The following is a 20,909-nucleotide window of genomic DNA, read 5'->3' as shown; positions in this document are numbered from 1 at the left end:
AAACCTATCACTATTAAACAGTCAGCCCAAGAGGGTGTAGACAGCTATGTCTACTACTACAGTCATGAAAGCGTTTCGCCTTATGGCCTGCCTACAGGCTCACCAGAAGGGCAGTCCCTGCAGCATTTTCCATACAAAGTTTAGCCTTTGCACAAGGGAGGAATTTCACCTCTTAGTACACATATGTCCAAATATTCCAAAATATCTAGTGATGCTAACCCCTAAAAATGCAAAACTCTTTGTATAAAGTTGTTTTTTTTACTTTTTTTTACCTTGTTCAACACCTCATTATTTATCTCACCTCACAAGCTGCCTGACTGTTATTAAACTGCTTTGTTAACAGTTCAATCCACTGAAGCATTGTGGGCTAAAGAGAAATAGGAAAAAAGATTTTAAGATCAAATTCCAACTTAAGATTAAGTTTCTACACAACCAGTTAATATATTTAGGCTTAAGAACATATGCAATTACAACCCATTAAAATATTTAATGAAACTGAAATAAATCTCTTAACAAAAAAGTAATATATATTTTGGACACTGAACTAAGTACTACACATTGTGTAGTCACTATCCAGGCAACTGCATTTTTCACATTTAAACTGATTTGATATTAATTACATCCTAAAAAATTCTTTCCCAAGTATTGTTTATCCTCCCTCTGCACTCTTAGAAGAAATCATAATCCATGTTTATGTTAAAATCCACTGACTCCAAATACCAAGAGTTGTAACTCAACTATATCAGGGAGACCACACTGCAAACAACACTATTTTAATTGCCAAAATACATTAATTCTCAACATGATCCCAAAACTAAGGCATATCAAGGGCTTTCAGTTAATTAAACGGAAATAATATTTTGTATCATTTTAAGAATTAGAATGTGATTTTAGTTTAAAAGTGAGATTAGGTGTTTGGTGGTAAAAAAATTATATAATTTTTAAGAAACAAACAAGTCCACATTAGTTCTCCATGATGTACATGCTACGTTCTTGTACTGAAGTATATGAAGAGTTTAAAGAAGGTGAAACTGCTGATAAGTAAAGAGCTTTAATTTACTGAATATATATTTTTTTACTTCCTAATTTTAGACTAGATTGTATCTAGATCTAACACGGCCATGCAGGAATGCAGGGGGAAGTATGGACACCCACTTGGCTGCATAAGAGATGCCTCAATTGTGGCTCTGGGTGCAAGGAGAAGAGCAGGGGTTATACACTTAAAGGTGCCCCTTACCCCTACCATACCTCATAAGTAAGCTGGGGGATGGACATAGAGTAGGGGGAGCCCTAGCTCTGTCTTCCTCTCTCACACAGACCACATGAGTGAAGTAGTTTACTCCTTCTTCAGGATAAGAGAGAAGCAGGGCAAGAAATGACTCTCAGAGCCTGAGGCAAGGCAGCTAAGCACAGTCTCATACTAAAGGGTGAGCTTAAAGACTCAATCTTGCCCTTAAAGTTAATCATTCAGTGAAAAAAGGAAGAGGTGAAAATTATTTTATATTTTATTATTTATATTTAATATAATCTGAGGAGCTAGCAGAAAGCGTTGTCACAACTCTGCTTGATGTAACTAAATTAGCAATCCTATTTCATTACTAGATTTATGTGGGAATACACCCACAGACACCCACACACCTAAAAAAAAAAAACACCTATTACCAATAAATACTAATAAAGAAAATGAGATGGAGGCCAAATCATGTTTGCTTTACTTATAGAAGTAATCCCACTTAACTCCTAACGTTAAGCACATGCTTAAATGCTTTACTGGATCAGGGCCAGAATGCTGGGCACCTTGCAGGATCAAGCCCATAACACATTTCAGCATTAGCTCACAACAGCTTCAGTTATGAGAAACATTTCATTAGAGATTAAGAGCTAGACAAGACATTGAGTTTAGTCTTTGCTCTTTTCAAAAAAGGCCACAGCCACCAGAGATAGGCCACCCCTTATTTAACGAAAGGTGGTAGCTGTAACCTCTCACATGCCATTATAGTGTTAGCATTTGAAAAATGAGTCCAACTGTTGTTGTGGAGCAACTTAAATCCACAGACCTAGGTCCTGCTGCTACCATTTGCGTTGGTCTGCTGAGACAAAACAGCTTTAAACATGGAGGAACCAGGCTTTTGAGAATTCCCCTGGCATGGGAGATTTTTCCAGTGATGTATGGTTGTCATAGAAGCTCCTACACTACTCTTAGCTTGCCTGGCATAACTTGGATAGCCAGGTGAAAAAAACTGTGGAGAGGATGCCTCTGCATCTGACTGATAGCCAGGTGCTGGAACAACTCCTGGGAGCTGTGGGCAGCTTGGGCATAAGTAGGGCCTTTTATGTAATATCCCCCAGGGATTGATCGATGTTTATTACTACAACAATAGAAACAGGTGGAAATTGGTGGAAAAAACTATGAATAAATTTTATAGGTAAATATTGGGGTTTATTTTGGTGGATGGAAGGACAGGGGAAAGAATTCAATAGATTAATGCTTTGATGAATGGCATTCAATGTGGTTTGCTGCAGAACTAAAACAGAACTCAAAACACAATGCCCCCTCTGGGTTTAACAAAACAATACATCTCTAATCCCCAAACAAAACTTTTCATTTGAATAAACAGTTTGTTGTTGTAGACGAAGAACTATTAGCCTATAAATATTTACATTTAATAATTGGGCCACACCATTTGCAGTGCATACACTCAACTTCATCCTCTTCATCGCTGTTTTATTTTTAAACTTTCGAATACTTCCTTGTGTTCTGAAACATATTCTGATACAGATTTTTGTTTTCTTCCCACTTTAGTGTGTCCGATCTTTAAACCGTATCTGCTAACAGCTTGAAATGTGTACGTGGTGGGTGTGAGATTCTTCAATATGTTGAGATGCGCATGCACTTCAGGGCTTGCGTGTGTCCTATTTGTTTATTGTGTGCATCTTTTAGACCAGAGGTTCTCAATCTGGGGGATTGTGAACAGGTTTCAGAGGATCCTCCAAAATAAATCAGAAAGCAAGGCTGGCATAAGACTCACTGGGGCCCAGGGGAGAAAGCTGAAGCCTGAGCCCCACCAGGCGGGGCTGAAGACAAAGCCTGAGCAACTTAGCTTCCTGGGGCTCCCTGAGGTTTGGGGCCCCAGGCAATTGCCCTGCTTGCAACCCCTTAATGCTGGCTCTGGGTTTTTAATCTAGTGGATATGCAGAAAAACAATTGCTGTCGCACAGGTGGGCCACAGAGTTTTTATAGCATTGGGGGGGGGGGGCAGAGGTCAGAAAGAAAAAGGTTGAGAACCCCTTTTCTAGACTACTACATAGCCTTACTTCAACAGGCAGCTTTGCATATATAAACAAACTAATGTATTATTGTAATATATAAACCTCATGCAATGTATAGTATTTTTATATATCTGAATGATACAAAAGTAGGGTGAAAATCCAAAAAAATGAATAATACTTTTTTTTTTTTATAAAACCTGGGTGTTGTTTTCAGTAAAAATCAGTTTAAATGGAAAACAAAGGAGTTTAGGCATAAATTACAGCAGTCCTAAAGCTGCAATAATTTATGCCAGGTTGTGGCCAGATCTTCAATCCACTGCAACAGTTCTGCATCAAATACAGTCCAGGTGGACCAGAGTACCTGGCACACAATGTTCTTGAACATAAGTGTTATATACTGTATAAAAAGGTCTGAAATTTTCTTTTAAAGTTTTTTTCCCTTGCTTGTTTTTGTATTAGAAATACAGGTCTTGACTAACCTGGATGACTGAAGAATTGACATCACGGATACAAATAAAGTAAATCAACGGAGAGTTAAAATGATTTCTACTGAGACTGACTGAAACTCTTTGTTTTGTGTTTATGTTAATATCTATTTAAATAAAACACTTATGAGCACAACTCTCTTTATTAAGGATTCAACACCCTGCCCCTTTGATTAGAGACTTAAAAAGATTCTAATTCACATCTCTAAATCATACAATAATTCTTCCACCAAAAAGGGAATGCAAGATTTGTCAGTCCTGACATTTCTAAGGAAAAAAACCAACTCAATATAGCCCAACAGTTCCCATCCCCACCACACACAATTTTTCAAGCCTTAAATTTATAGCAGAAAGAAGCAAACAGGCACAAACCCATTTTTATGCTTTTCATTTGAGGGCACTATGAAATCTGAAACTGTAAACATTCTTCGTAGTGACTACAGTATACCATATATACTAGTTCATAAGCTGTATTTTTTTAGTAAAATGGGAAAGCACCAGAGAAAGGGGTCGGCTTATGAACAGGTACAGAGGGAGAGGTGGGACAAAGCCCCTCCCTCCCAACAAAGGGAGCAAGGAGAGGCAGCACAGCCAGCAGAGCCAGAAGGGAAGAGGCAGGGCCAGAGTCTCCCCGCTTCTGGCCACGCTGCTCTCCCCCCAGCCCCTGAAGCAGATGCAGCTCTGGGGCTGGCAAGCTGCAGCCGTGCTGCTCGGCCCCACCCCGCCGAGCAGGCTGTGATTACACCGCCAGGCCCAGCCCACTGGAACATGCTGCAGCTGCGCCGTCCAGTTTGCAGCTCCAGCCAGGCCAGAGACATCCTCCCCTTGGAAGGGATGGGGTGGGGAGAGTGTGGGGGTCCCAGGCTATAGGGGTGGGGTCATGTGGGGTGTGGTCAGAGGAGTTACTCCCGACCCCCAGCTTTTCCCTCCCCCCCAAAAAATTTCTTCCCTACCAGTTTCTGTCCTGGCCCATCAGGTTAAGCATCTGGTGTGCCTGGACACTCTATTTACTTTTTACCTTTGTGCCTGTGGACGCTCGAGGTAAACAAACCATTTCGGCCCGCCAGCAGCTTATTCTGATGGCCCGGGAGCCAAAGTTTGCTGACCCTCGAATTATAGGGTCGGCTTCTGAATGGATCATAAAAATTTTCCATTTTTACTTATCCATCTTGGGGGGGGTCGGCTTATAAACGAACTGGTTTATGATCGAATATATATGGTAAGTTATGACTCAAAACCATATCCTTTTACATAAAAGCACAGAGGGGCAGGCAAATTTCACTGAATTAATACAATTACTTAATATGTATTTACAAGCAAACCAACATACCTTTTCTTTTGAATGGATAAACGTCTCCAGAACAAAGGAAGTGCTTAACTGCAAGAAAATATTATACGATTAATCAGTGTCCAGAATTATTATGTAAACATATTCCTTTTAGAAGAAATGCTTTATGATGTTAAGATACTTTACCTTTGCTGTCATTAGGGAGACTGCTTTTGGATCTGGTAATGTGCTTGGAATGCTACTACACAACTGCCACATAAACCTAAAGTCAGTAATACAGTTTGTTAGCTAAAATAAATTTTAAACATCTGGATTAAGTAAAAACATCTCAAAATAATATGTATTTAAAGCAAAACTTACCCAAAATATGTATGTTCAAAAATGTTCTTGTCTTGAAGAAACTGCATGTTATCATGCCATATCCACTGAAGAAAAAATACTAACATCAGGTACAAGAAAGCAATTTACTTCATTAACATTTGTGTGGTTTTAAAAATAAAATTATAACACTTGTTGACTATAAAAACCCAATCTTGTCTCTCAATTTTAGTTTAAAATATAAGTTCAATGTTTTATTTCTACTATAGCAGACTGTTTTGCCAGCTGTAATTAAAAACAGTTCTCAATATCCCCTGCCTTACACACACACACACACACACCTTTCCACATACCTAAATATGGATTTAGAAACCTAGTATTAGGTACTCATTTTAAAAAATCTTAGATAAGTAAGCAGGTGTCTAAATTAGTGGCACGATTTTCACAAATGCTAAGCACCCAGCATCTTCCACTGAAGTCAATTAAACTCATGTAACCCCACTACAGCTAACAAATAAACATTAGAAGTAATGTCAGTCGGGTTCCATGGGTGCAATTAAGGCGTTTGGGCTTCCTCCAAAGCCCACTGAAATTAATGGAAAGACTTATGGTGACTTCAATTAACTTTTGATAAAACCCTGAAGGCAGAATTTGGGCCACTGTTCTCAATCCAAAATAATATTTTGTGCCTCATCTCCTTGATTGAAATTTTGTTTTTGATCAAACTGGTTTACACAATCTTTTTTCCCCAATATGAATGATTTCAAACTTTAACTCTTTGCTGAAGTCTACTACAGATTATTTTTTAATTGGGCAGGGTTGAAGGCATAATCTGATTGTCTGGCGAAGGACTAGACCAGTAATGCACAACTTTTTCAGCCTGAGTGCCAAACATATAAGTGGCCACAAATCAGTACTTTAGGATAGATTCCCTGCTTTTTTTTGCTCCCTAGGGCCACTCAGGTGGCAGAAAAGGAGTGTAAAAAACAAACAAACAAAAAAACCCTCAACCACATGCAAAGCTCCTATTAGGGATACCACTGGCACAGGCAGAGATGCATCTCTAACGGACACAGGGTTGACATGTTCAGCTCCTATGCCTCTTTCCCTGCAATATTTGCAAAGTACATGCATGGAGCAGGTGGTAGGAGACGTGGAGGATGTGAGGCAAGTGCATGATGTGTTCCAGCTATCTCCTGCTGGCACATAGTCCCTCAATAGCCAAGTCGCTAGGTAGCCATCTGACAAGTTAGAGCAGCCCTCAGTGCTTTTATGTGCCAAAAAATAAGTGAGATGCAATGTGTGACTGGTTCTCAGCTTCTCTTCTCTTCCGTCTCACTTGGGCTACCCTGGGTAGTCATGTGGAGGAGTGGAGCCATCCTCTGATAGGTACTTCCCTAGATCAAGCAAACCCATCTGAGTTCCTATCCTGCTCACAAGTTTGCAAGAAAGAACTACTTTCTCATTTCCCCTCTGCAACACAACAGACAACTAACTAGTGAATAAGCTCTTGAGCAGTTGCAGTTACTAAGAACACTCTCTGTCACGTCAGAGCTACCGTAAAGGCATTGCCTCATCTTCTCCCCATAGCGACAGGGCTGATTCAAACACTTCAGTTTAACAATCCAGGCCATAGTCCCAAGGCACAATCTGTAATCAATACAAATTTTAAAAAAGCATTTTGCGATAGAAGGCCACAATTTAGAGCTTGAAGGCCACAGGTGGTTCCCAGGCACAAGTTGGACGGCTCTGGTCTAGTCTATATGACCCAGAGAAAAACTGCTCAAGTCAGAATTCCTGCTATAATTTTCGATTTTGTCGTTGCTTAAATGAATGCAAAATTGACAGGATATAGAAGGCCCTCAGATACTATAGTCTGTTTTACACTGAAACTGTTCTATTTAAGATCTCTGAAGCATATTAGATCAAGTGAAACATTTTCTCATCTCATAGAAATCATTTATTATAAATGTTTAACTATTTTTCTTGCAGCCCACTTGTAAGTACGATAGAACAGAAATGGAGCTTGGTGTTTGTTTTAAATAAACCAAACTCTTTCCTGTTTGGAGTACATCTCCAGCCCAAGTCATGACTATGTCAAATAGTGTGTTGTGATACAACTGCACTTCTGGTGTGTTGGTGACAGTGGATTTTTGGCCTGAGGCCTTACTACAGAACAAGACATTCAGCTAAATTATGTCACAACAACTGCACAACCTAGTCTGTGTTATGCCTTAAACCAGAGGTCGGCAACCTTTCAGCAGTGGTATGCCGAGTCTTCATTTATACACTCTAATTTAAGGCTTCACATGCCGGTAATACATTTTAACATATTTTGAAAGGTCTCACTATAAGTCTATACATATAACAGCAGTTTGGTTATATATTAAAGTAAACAAGGTTTTCAAAATGTTTCAGAAGCTTTATTTAAAATTAAATTAAAATGCAGATCTTATCAGTTTAGCGTGATCCTTGCCCTTGCTTTTCCTTGCTGAGTTTTCCAATGTCTGGCAAGTATTTGGATACTTTAAGCTGCACATAGGCTTCTGAGTGATCACTTGTTAACCGGCTCCGAGAGGGACAGAGGATAGATTTCATGTGTGAAAATACCTGTTCACACAAGTATGTGGATCCAAACACTGAAAGCATTGCAAACACAATTTTCTTCAAACAGTTAAATTTCACTGGCAGGGATGTCCAGCAGGTCAGAATAGAGGCCCCATGATCTCTCTCAGTAGCTTCAAGTACACTCTGCAGATCTACAAACTTTGATGTCCACAATTCTGAACTTTTTAACTGAAAGAGTTGCATTTCGAAATCTTCAACACCCATCCACTGAAATACAGACAAATCCAAGTTGCTTTCATTGAACTTTTCAGGTTTAATTAGAAAAGAAAGCATTGGGCCAAATTGCTGGAAACCTTGAAATTGATCAGAAAATTCTGATTCCAGTTCTTGCATGTACTTTCCAATCTCATCGACATTGACAGTGCAACACGTCGATAGCTCTTTTATGAGTTGGAAGTAGTGGAAAGTAGAAGTTTAAATATCCCTGGAAAACACTGCTAGTTTCACAACAAATGCCTTCCAGGCTCCATAAAGATCCAGAACTGTTTGCCCTGCACCCTGGAGACAGAGGTTGAGATCGTTTAGGTGAGCGGTGATATCAGTTAGAAACATGAGCTTACACAGCCATTTGTCATCATCCAATTTGGGGTAGTTTTGTTCTTTTTCCAACAAAAAGGCTTTGATCGCATCAAAACAGTTTACAAAGTGCACCAAAATCTTGCCACGACTTAGCCACCGAATGTTGCTGTGAAGTGGGATGTTGTTATAAGCATTGCCCATCTCTTCTAGCAGTGCTTGAAATTGTCTGCGAGTCAAAGCAGATCAAGCAACAAGGAAATTCACAATTTGCACCACTGTATTCATCACATTATTAAGCGCTAAATTAGAAATTTTAGCACACAGGTTTTCTTGATGGATGATACAGTGAAATTTGACTGTCAGATGGCCAATCTGATCTTCAAGTAACTTTATAAATCCCTTCTGTTTTCTGACTATGGCAGAAGCACCATCTGTTGTCACATAAAATATTTTTCTGATGTCAACTCCTCGTTCTTCAAAATGGTTTACAAAACTTTCCAGTACATCTTCCCCCTTTGTTGTGCCATGCAGGGGTTCCTCTTGGATTTCATCGAAAGCACGATAACTTGCAACAACTGCCAAACGTGGAACGTCATCTATATCCACGCTCTCACCAACTGCAACACTAAACACTGCTGTGTCTTTCAATGCAGTCGTCCGCTTTTTCTTAATATTTTCTGCCATTTCACTTATGCGTCTCTCAACTCTTCTGGCAGAGATGGGCAGTTCTTTTATTCTAGATATGATTGTACCTTTATTTGGCATATCACTGAACAAAATCTCCGAACTGCTGAGAAAAACTTCCTTTATATATTCCTCATCTGTAAACGGCTTTCTGTTTTTTGCAATGCACTGTGCAGTCTTGTAACTTCCTTCTTTAGCTTGATTTTTACTTACATTTAAGCTTTTAAAAACACTGCTTTGCTTCTCATAGGCTGCTGCTGCCTTTTTGATTGATTCAGTCTTGTCTGCTTCGTCAAGAAAGGTTTTCTCGTGCTTCGTTTCAAAATCTCGAACACTTGATGTGCGTCAAACAACACTTTCATAACAGAAAGCACAAATAGCATGGTCCTTCTTTTCAATAAATCCAAATGTGCCTGTCCAAGCAGACTGAAATGATCGGACATCTAGCTTCACTTTCTTAGGAGCTGCCGTTTTGTCAAATGTTCTCTTCAACTCTCAGTGGGAAAAAAAATGGCAATAGAAGGCAGGCACAAGGCCAAATGCAGTGTGGTCTGATATAAGCAATTTTAAGATGGGGATGCTGAGCTGCACCTCGTCTTGCCTTGTGTGCAACCCTCACTGTCCCAGGCTGGGGACAGTGGGCCACAGCAAGGAGGCTGCAGAACAGTGATCCAAGGCCAAGAGCAGAGCCCAGGGTGGCCTGCTGGGACTCCAGGACAGAAAGCAGGCTAAGCAAGATTGGAGATCCAGACCCCAGCTGGCAGGAGGTCAGAGGCTGGAACCCCAGATCAGCAGCTGAGGTGAGTGGTGCTGGCAGATGGTAGGGCTGAGCAGAGCCGGAGGCCTGGACCCTGTCTGGCAGGGGGCCTGCACAAGGTGAGTGGGGCTGCAGCGGGAGGGACCCTGGCTGGCAAGGGGCCAGCAGCCAGAACCCCAGAGCAGCGACTGAGCAGCTCAGCCTGCCCCGCTCTGGGGTTTCGGCTGCTGGTTCCTGCTAGCTGGGGTCTCAGCCCCCTGCCAGCCTGGGCTTCCTTCACCCAGGCCAGCAGCAGGTGCTGAGTGGGACTGGCAGCAGGAGCTGGTAGCGGAAAGCCCCAGAGCGGCGGTGGGCTGCACGACTCAGCCCGCCCGCGTGCCATCAAAAATCGGCTCGCGGGCCATAGGTTGCCGACCCCTGCCTTATACGTATAATTGGCCATCTTCTTTATTGTGCTTTCTCTGATGATTATGCTGCTAGCTCTCAATTACATATTTTTTTCATTTTAGAAATACCAGTGAATTTCAGTACTTTATATAATTTAATATCCATTTTACATTTTTTGTACTGTTGCCAGCATTGCTATTTTGATTTAAATAAAACGGAACTTACAAAAAATACAACCTTCCTTTTTTTCTTTTTTTTTTTCCCCAAGGTTATGATACCAAGCTTTAGTTAATTTTTACTGCTGGGTTACAAACTCTGGAAAGTAGTGTATTATAATGGAAATATTGACACAATGTCAATTTTAGCAATGTAAAGAGTGATGTTATATTACAAAATGTTCTATGAAAGATGGCAAGCCTTTCAATTATCTTAATATTTAAAATCAAATTTCATTTTCTATATTTACTCAGATAACACTGATTTGGATAGGATTTCTTACTATATTTTTACACTGGTGTTAAACAAACCAACTTGTACCTCCAGCAACTCTGATGAAACATCAAACTTGTAGTCTTTGCCATTTTCCTCCTCTGGTTCCATCCGTTTATAAAACAGCATGTACGCACTGTGTGTCTTTAAGGAAAAAAAAATCTGTATAATTTTTGCTCTTCAGAGAGATTACTTAGGTCATAAATTTTAAAATATATTTACTTAGCAAATGAAATGGGAAAAGTGTACCTTTTCAAAGGAGAAATCCATAAATTTATCAGTGACAGAATCATATGTCTTGGTCTGCCAAAAAGAGAACATGGCTTACTGAAAATATTCATCACAAACTTGTTATTATGGCCTCATTGTGGATGGTTCTGGTCTCAGTGTGCAAGGAAGTATCTCCACTTTATGCTCTCCATGCAGGGTCTGCCATCAATTACATTCCTTGCTCATCACTAAATAATTTTAATTTAATTTAATTTTAAGTTTTCTGTAGTAGCTTTGGCCTGGTCTACACTAGGGAGGAGGGATCAGCCTAAGATACGCAACTTCAGCTACGAGAATAGTGCGGGGTCGATTGCCACGGCTCCCCCATCGACTATGCTTCCGCCAATCCAGTGGGTAGCGTAGACGTACCCTTACTTTCATTTTCCAGGGTTGCATACGCAGCACTTTGACTCTGACTCCGCTCATATTTCTCCACACCATATCCTCTGTTTTTGGAGTCTGCAGACATTTTACAGATATTCTGCATGGAATCAATTTTGTGTTGTACTTTGGCATGGCAACTTTACCAGGTGGAATTCTTTAGCTTGCTCATAGAATTGTTGTACTAAGCTGTTATTAAGCATGAAAATCAGGAAAGCACACAGCCGTAGGCTTTTATACACTGTGAATGTTTGCAATTGATTAAACAGTGCTTCATACTAAAGATGTGTAAAAATATTCACACTGCTGACAAAAGGCAAATTCATACTCAGATTCAAAAGCCAAGGCAAGAAGCTGGTACAGTCTTGTAAAGTAATTTGCTTTTAATATTTATTTTAAATCCATGAAACTCCCTTCTCTGACCAAAAGAAAAACTATACAAGGCATAGGTCTGAATACACAAACATTAAAAACATTTGTTTAGTGCTTGATTTGCCAATTCTTTCTGGCCAGTAGTCTGAAGAACTACATTCTCTGGCAGCTACTGGTGGTTCCTCAGACATTAATATTAATATGTTTTATACTTATTAGCACTTCTCAGTCAAGGATCTCAAATGCTCTAAAAAAAGTTATCACTATTTTACAGATCAGGAAACTAATGTAATGTGACTAACAATATACACAAGTTATAAAGGATATCAATCACTATGCAACTGTATTTGGGCAAAACGTACCTGTATTTAAAGTTAATTTATAGCTATTTCAACTGATAGGCTTTTTTTAAAAAACATATACAAAAAACTGGTTTGGCTCTGCAGTCCACAAAAAAAATTTCCCAATTCCCCAAAAGAACTTTCCCCTTCATCAACTTATACTCCAGGTAAGCCACACTCTCTCACGGAAAGTTTGGGCAACCAAATAGACTGCATCATGGCCTGAAAATAAACAGACTCAGGCTGTGCAGTCTCCTTGTCTCTACCACAACAACTGTCTTAATTAAACTCCCTTAACAGCTTCATATATATGTTGAACTGGAGGGGTATCAGGGCATGGCAGAGCACTATAGAACCCATGTGATAGAGTCTGTCCAGTACTACCTTCTGAGAGTGTAATAAAAATAAAATTAAAAAAAAAAGGGGGAGGGAGGGAGACTAGAGGTAAAGGCTACAACTTACAGTCATTTCTCCACCAAAACATTCAGAAGCAAGCTGAGCAGAATCAAATGGTTTTACTTCAGCATCATTGAAAAGATACCTATAAAAGATTAAACTTTTGAATCAGTTGTCTGTTATTTCTCTTACAGTAGATGAAGAATACCAAGCATCTACATCAAAAGAATGACATTTATACATGGAAGATAAAACTATGAGGAAGTAAAGGCAAAATTACACTCACATTGCCAGCTAATTTTTAATTTGTGAATCAGTAGCCAGGAAAATGACATGAGCACCTTCCCTCAAGAGAAAAAGGACTTATTATTCGGAGAATACTTTCCACTAGAATGAAAAGAAAATGATAGATTCCGCCTCTCAAAAAAAAAAAAAAAAAGTCTGTAGAGGGAAAAGGTTGATTGCTCAAAACCTTTGTACCCATTCTTAAGAGCAGAGATGGAAGGCTTGGGTTTACTCCCGAAATAACACAACCAGACTTAGATAGCAGAAGGAACATCTGACTGTAAAGGACTGACTTTTTCCCCAGCGAAGAGGACCTAGTTCTCTTTTCTGAAAATCTAAATTTGTTGCTTGACAAGTTAGAAGGGGGTTGAATCCCCTGTTTCTCACAAAAATGCTATTCCTTGTTAAGGGAAATACTATTTTACAGAGGTGGAACGAGATACCCTACCTTCATGGACAAATCTCATAATGCACAGCAAACAAATATAGAGAAGCTGAGGATCTTAGTGGACAGCTTGAGGGAGTCCAGCACAATATCATTTAGACTACCGAAAGCCAAAGGAACCCTGGGTAGATAGATGGATCTAGATCTTTAATGTTTTAGGAAGGGAGCAAAATTTATTTTTCTAAGTCAGAAACATCTTTTCTTCCTCTGAACCATGATCAACAAGAGAAGTCACAAAAACTTGAGAAGAAAAGGGCAATGCCAGAATCTTAAAATCCAACAACACTAAGCAAGGAGATTGATACAAGATTTTTCCAAAAGCAGCCCCATTAAAGAACATTACAATATGAATGTGATATTCAGCTAAAATGGACACAACTGTTACAAGCGGAGGTCTCTGCCGAAGACCTCTGCTAGAGGAACTGCCTCCCTCCCTTTCCCTTTTCTCCTGGGGATAGAAAAAATAAAGGCTACAAATTTTTCAGACATATCACTGTTAATTACATCTGGTAAGTGTTAAACACTGAGAAAATTCAACAGCTTGGAAAACTCTAGCAATTTTGTAAATTCCAGATGAGACAAAACAATATTCTGCATGTATCAAAGTACAGTAAGAACAGATTTTGATAACTGAAGTATAACAGTGGAGAATTTCCCAGATGTAGAGTTGAATAGATTTAAAGAAAAGCAAAAAGAAAAGTTAAGCACCTCCATGGAAGTTGATCATTAAAAACTGACAAAACAAAAAGGACAAAGTTGAAGGACAAAGAATAATTATAATCATAATGGAAACAAGTTGGGTTTTTTTTCTGAATCTGCTTTACAAAAGGAAATGTAAACATTATCCTCCAAAGTAGTTGGCATCTCTCTGGCATACAGAAACCTAGTCAACTTACCAAAGTTGTTAACATGCATTGAACTGCTAATAATACATTTTACTGTAATATTAATTAGCATAAAAAAGCACACAGTGTAAAGAGTAATGATTTTGTTCTGCTTCATATATGTCTTGCATACATCAAAGTTATTACACATGCACATAACCTGATTCTCTACAATCTTATGACCTGCATCTGGAAAATCTTGTGCTGAACATATGCAACCAGGATTCATAGCATACGGTGGTCTGCACTACTGGCATGGCAAAGCTAATAAACTTTACAAAACTGACATAACACAAGCAAGAAATGTAGGCAAATCTGACCTATCTTTAAACTTCTATAGTTTAATATAGAACACACAATGGATTCTAAATAGTTACTTTCTAATCAATCCATCCAATGCTCACCCTCTTTTAAAGGCCCCATCAAAACCAGGAGAAAATGTTTGTTGATTGGAAGAAGATAAATTGATAAATAAAAATATTTGCAATTATTTAACAGGACAGTTCAAGCAAGGGAGTTAAAGTACTGTATTTAAAATAGATGACAGTGTCATCTTAGAATTTACCAATACATCACAATACATATACATCACAAAAAAGAATTATTAAAGACTTAACTCACCATTTGTTGTTTTTGTAAGCATGGGGATTGACTATATCTCTGATGAAACTGTAGTAGTGACCACCATCTGCTGTTCCTGTATGAACTGTCACACCTATCAAATCGTACTCATAACTTTCAGTTTCTTTTAAATATTCACTGTTGTCCTTAAAACCTTAAAAAATTTAATACAATATTTAGCAAGTTATTCCTTTAACCTTCACAACACTAGAATGAATACAGATAACTTACAGTAAATACTTCTTGCCAAATACACTAACAAACAGCATATTCCTTCTAACAAACAGCATATTCCTTCTAGGCACTGCACATAGGAAGCAACCAAAAAGCCAGCACCCAACAGGTGGAGCATAGGTCACTATTCTTGTGAGGTTGCTTCTAACCCAGAATACAGGCATACATAGTAATGCTTTTGCAGTTTATGTATGCTCCTTACTAGTGGACCATTTAATAAAGTTCAAGAATTTGGCCACCATATTATCCTGCAAATATAAAACAAATCAACAACAAAATATACATAACAAGCCAGGAATTTATAATTCACTATAAAAATAGTTTTATCAATAATTTATATTGATTATTGTGCTGTATTTACAATGAAAATGATTTAGCAGTCACTAGATATTAAACACAATAAATTACAATTTATTTGTAAACATATAAAAATATAGGCTTCATAAGTCTTTTAGTTCCTTTTTAACCTCACATGAAGGAGAAGACAAAAAGATGTGGGATTAATTACATGAAAGACGTGTTTAGAATTATTAACTATTTGGATTTGTGTGTATTGCTAAGAAATACTACTATTCCAGGACTTTTTAGAGCTTAATTTCCATGAATTTCACCATATGCCCTGGCCACCTGACTATGCAGTTTAACTGCAGTTTTATACTGACAGAGAAAAATTTTCAAAAAGTTGAATTTTCAGCACTGTTTGGTTGTTGGGCAACTATAGGGACAAAGCAAAATCAATTACCTTCTTTTCTGTCATTCTTTCCCATGAGAAAATCTTCTGTGTAAGGTGTCATATCCAAACGTAAAGGGAATGAGAAGTGCGTGTTGACTTTCTCCTTCATCATGGTGACCATATTAAATGTGTATCTCATAGTGTTGAAACTTAAGATGCGAGGCAATTTCTTAAAACATGCCCTAAAGACAAAAGAAATTAATATTTAAGAAAACTGAACTGCTTAGATAATACCGCCAAAAAGTCTCTCAAAACGTTCATTTATTTCCAGTTCATGTTAGAGTCACCTAAAATGTAAAAATCAGCAACCACAATCCCTTACACAGTATCAGTTAGTCAAATTTTATAAAAAATCTTGTCATCAGATGACATGTAACAGGGATTACATTATGGTACTGGATAGAATACTGATTTAAAGCAGCCATTATTGCAGTAAGTACATAACAGCACTCCCTACAGTAAAGATTACATCACGGACTTCTTACAAAGAATGGCCCCACAGTATGCCAACATTTTTATGGCAACTTAGAACAATACTTCCTTAGCTCTCGTCCCCTAATGCCCCTGCTCTACCTGCGCTACACTGATGACATCTTCATCATCTGGACCCACGGAAAAGAAGCCCTTGAGGAATTCCACCATGATTTCAACAATTTCCATCCCACCATCAACGTCAGCCTAGATCAATCCACACAAATGGTCCATTTTCTTGACACTACTGTGCTAATAAGCAACAGACACATAAACACCACCCTATACCGGAAACCTACTGACCGCTATACTTACCTACATGCCTCCAGCTTCCATCCAGGACACACCACATGATCCATTGTCTACAGCCAAGCTCTAAGATACAACCACATTTGCTCCAATTCCTCAGACAGAGACAAATACCTACAAGATCTCTATCAAGCATTCTTAAAACTACAATACTCACCTGCTGAAGTGAAAAAACAGATTGACAGAGCCAAAAGAGTACCCAGAAGTCACCTACTACAAGACAGGCCCAACAAAGAAAATAACAGAACGCCACTAGCCGTTACCTTGAGCCCCCTATTAAAACCTCTCCAGTGCATCATCAAAGATGTACAACCTATCCTGAAAGATGATACCATCAAGGAGAAAGCTGTTAACTCTCCCAGATCTTGGGAGACAGACAGGTCCTCGCTTACAGACAGCCACCCAACCTGGAGCAAATACTCACCAGTAACCACACACAACAAAATAAAAACACGAATCCAGGAACCTATCCTTGCAACAAAGACCGATGCCAACTCTGTCCACATATCTATTCAAGTGACACCATCATAGGACTTAATCACATCAGCCACACCATCAGGGGCTCATTCACCTGCACATCTACCAATGTGATATATGCCATCATGTGCTAGCAATGCTCTTCAGCCATGTACATTGGCCAGACCGGACAGTCTCTACGCAAAAGAATAAATGGACACAAATCTGACATCAGGAATCATAACATTCAAAAACCAGTAGGAGAACACTTCAACCTCTCTGGTCATTCAGTAACAGATTTAAAGGTGGTAATTTTGCAACAGAAAAGCTTCAAAAACAGACTCCAAGGAGAAACTGCTGAACTTGAATTGATATGCGAACTAGATACTATCAATTTAGGCTTAAACAGAGACTGGAAATGGCTGAGCCATTACACATATTGAATCTATTTCCCATGTTAAGTATCCTCACAGCTTCTTGTCAAACTGTCTTAAATGGGCTATCTTGATTATCACTATAAAAGTTTTTTTTTCTCCTGCTGAGAACAGTTCACCTTAATTAATTAGCCTCTTAGAGTTGGCTGGGCAACTCCCACCTTTTCATGTTCTCTGTATGTATATATATCTCCTCACTATATGTTCCATTCTATGCATCTGATGAAGTGGACTGTAGCCCATGAAAGCTTATGCTCAAATAAATTTGTTAGTCTCTAAGGTGCCACAAGTATTCCTGTTCTTTTTAATGATTCTGTTTGTGTGCTGTTTCACTTTCCATTTACAATCTGAAAAAAAAAAACCAACCTTTTCTGATGAATATTTTCCATGCTTGATCTTAGTCCAAGGATTTTTTTTTCATTCTTAAAATAAATCATATCAGTATTTTTGAATATGAAAAGATGATGGGGGGGAACATTTTTCCAATAGTGTATATCTATTTTTTTCTCATTCCAGTCACATATGGCTGAAATCTATAATCTGAATTTTTCAATCTGGATAGTCATTAACAAAGCCTAGGCCCTTTTTTTACTTGCAAAAATAAAAAATAGTTGACTTATTAGGTTCTAAGCCTCTGTTTTTTGCATACCCTGGCACCAACATCTGCTAACTACACTGCTAAACTGCCATCACCACTCATATATCTATGCGCAAAACTCTTTATTGTAGACATATTTCAATGCAGAACATATTCTGTACTAAAATCTTTAGGCTCCTGAACATATTTATAAGATTTACAGTAGAGAACAACGAGGAATCCTTGTGACTAACAAATTTATTTGGTCATAAACTTTTGTGGGCTAAAACTCACTTCATCAGAGTGCCACAAGGACTCCTCATTGTTTTTGCTGACACAAACTAACACGGCTACCACTCTGACAGTAGGGAACCTTTCTCCTGTGCCACTTATAATCGCTGCAAAAAACCACTGTGAGGCTTCCAATATCAGGTGAAGATTTTAAAAATTAAATAAAAGGATACAGATAATACACATACTTTCTTTATGTATTTTAAAGAGTTCCAAAAGCTACTGAACAATTTTAAAAGCAGAAATCAAGATTAAAGAACCCAATAAGTTTGTGTAAAGAGTAATAAAAATATGGAATAAACTTCCAACAAAGTTGACTGATCAAAAACATATACAGTAAATGAGTTCAAAATACAATGAGACTTGTTTCTACAAAAGGAACAATGAGAATTATGATGAAAAATGAGAGCACAATTTTAGAAGGGCAGGCATTATGGAGTAGGTGACTGTCTCCTAAAATGTTTTATGTAGGTCATTATATTTTTATATTGTAAGCTCTTTGGATAGGGATCAAATCCTTATATGTTTGTACAGTGCTTTAGACAGTAGGGCCAGGATCCTGTTTGCGTCTCCAGTTTTATTGTTATTCAAATATTAAATAATTATAATGATTTTAGATTATTTTTGGACTACTACTCTCACTTGATGGAAATGACCAACAGAAATTAATGGAACTAATAGTTAGGAAGAAATGCTAAGAACATTTGTTTATTCACTATTATACCTTTTTTCAGCTCGCACTTTCTTCCCACAGTGAGAGCAGGTATACATGTTGTCACCCTCCAAGGTATCTTTAATAGTTACTTCATCAAGAGATTCCTGTGTACAATGAACAAGAAAAATAAGTAAATGCTTTCACGGTTCAGATCTATCTTAGGTACTTAATCTGTTTATATCAGCTACATATATAGCACGCATTACTGTGGTATCTGAGCTCTTCGCCATATTTCAATATATTTACACCCACAACAACCCTGTGAGATAGGGAAGTACTATTATCTCCATTTGGCAAATGGTGAATTGAAGCAAAGAGAGACTAAGGATATGTGTATACCCACAATGCTGAGTCTGAGCCTGGGTCAACTAACTCGCAGGGTTAAGGCTGAGAGGCTAAAATGAGCGTGCAGATGTTTGGGCTTGATCTGTGTCTGGGCTCTAAGATCCTCGCTTCTTGCAAGGTTTCAGAGAAAGAGCTCCAGCCCAAGCCCAAACTTCCACGTTCCTATATTTAGTCCCACTAGCTCAAGTTAACTGACCCAGGCTCTGAGACTCAGCACCACAGGCTTTTTATCTCACTGCAGACCTATCCTAAATGACTTGCCCATAGTCACATTAAAAGTTTGCGGTTGAGCAGGAAACTGAACCTGAGTGTCCCAAATTCCAGTCTAGCACTCTAACCACTGGGTCAGCCTTCTTCACAAAATGCATTAACGTTTTACTTTATTAACTACCAGCACATACACAAGTGTCAAAGAAAGGAAAAAACAAAACCAAATGGCTGATTTCATCATCATTAGCCTATCTACCATTTTCCTTTTGACCTAAAATCTTTAACTGGAGATCATACAATAAATCAATTAACACTAACATGCAAAAATTATGAAGGTATCCAGACCTTCAACTGGAAGAATTCCCATTTATTCTGCATGTACTGATAGACCTTGCACTTCCGTAAAGGAGCTTTGCTCATATTAATAGTTTATAGCTACAGATCAGGCAGCATTTGGAGTATATTTCAACATTTTCGTTTTCAGAAACTATCTCCTTCCTCCTTGAATTCTGCAGGAAGACTGGGGTGCAGATATCATATATTATACATATTAGTCTTTTTTTAGAAAACTACCAAATATATCTATATATCTACAGTAACTCCTTGCTTAACGTTGTAGTTATGTTCCTGAAAAATGCTACTTTCAGTGAAATGATGTTAAGCAAATCCAATTTCTCCATAAGAATTAATGTAAACCACCAGAGATCCAAGGTTAGGATAAGAGTAAAAATATTCTGGCACCGGACAGCATTCTCTGATGGAGATTCAATGATCAATGTCAGCCATATCACTATGGCAGGGTCTAGAAGCCCTTTATTTATTGGGAGGGCAATGTGTGCTGGTTCCACTGCAGACAAAATATCAAAGAATCTGTGTGACTTCTCTGTAATAATAGAGATTTCAATCTCTACCATGTCTGCTATTCACAACAGGAGGTCTTGAAAGGCTTTAAAATCATCCGATCCTAGTAGTCTCTGGTGATGAGGAGGAGAAGCTGTGTGCAGGTTTATCTGTACCTCAGATCACTGCTCCTCTAGTAACTGGGTGATGGGGATCTCACTGTCGCCACCATGGCCCATGCAGGTAGGGCGAATGCTGGCTGAGCCACTGTCACTTCTATGGCTGTGGGACAAAGGTTCCTCCGATCTTCCGGTGTTGGCCAAGGACCATGTTCGAGACAGTTCCCTAATCAATGCTGGGGAGAATGTGTGCCATAGTGACAATGACCAAGATTATTTCTCTTTTATAAATGGTGCTGATGGTGGTATCTCTGATGGCATCGGGACTTTCCAAGCTACTGGTTGGCATGGCTTA

The 20,909-nt window shown here is 38.7% G+C and overlaps 1 protein-coding gene across 5 annotated transcripts in view; it reads right to left on the bottom strand.

Moving 5' to 3' along the window:
- USP34 (ubiquitin specific peptidase 34) overlaps positions 1 to 20,909 on the bottom strand; it is a 318,010-nt gene that overhangs the window by 57,437 nt on the left and 239,664 nt on the right. For all 5 annotated transcript variants that reach the window (XM_050951989.1, XM_050951992.1, XM_050951990.1 and 2 more), the window contains 10 exons: positions 19,050 to 19,144; positions 15,797 to 15,969; positions 14,821 to 14,974; positions 12,652 to 12,730; positions 11,075 to 11,128; positions 10,874 to 10,969; positions 5,404 to 5,468; positions 5,230 to 5,305; positions 5,086 to 5,133; positions 302 to 367 (listed from right to left, as the gene is read on the bottom strand). In XM_050951989.1, the coding sequence (XP_050807946.1) occupies positions 302 to 367; positions 5,086 to 5,133; positions 5,230 to 5,305; positions 5,404 to 5,468; positions 10,874 to 10,969; positions 11,075 to 11,128; positions 12,652 to 12,730; positions 14,821 to 14,974; positions 15,797 to 15,969; positions 19,050 to 19,144 (906 nt within the window). The remainder of the gene's footprint in view (positions 1 to 301; positions 368 to 5,085; positions 5,134 to 5,229; positions 5,306 to 5,403; positions 5,469 to 10,873; positions 10,970 to 11,074; positions 11,129 to 12,651; positions 12,731 to 14,820; positions 14,975 to 15,796; positions 15,970 to 19,049; positions 19,145 to 20,909) is intronic.

The sequence above is a fragment of the Gopherus flavomarginatus genome, chromosome 4 (genome assembly GCF_025201925.1).
Source record: "Gopherus flavomarginatus isolate rGopFla2 chromosome 4, rGopFla2.mat.asm, whole genome shotgun sequence".
In the NCBI taxonomy this organism is placed as follows: Eukaryota; Metazoa; Chordata; order Testudines; family Testudinidae; genus Gopherus; species Gopherus flavomarginatus.
Note: the sequence above shows the minus strand (reverse complement) of the source record. Positions and strands in the feature narration are given on the sequence as shown.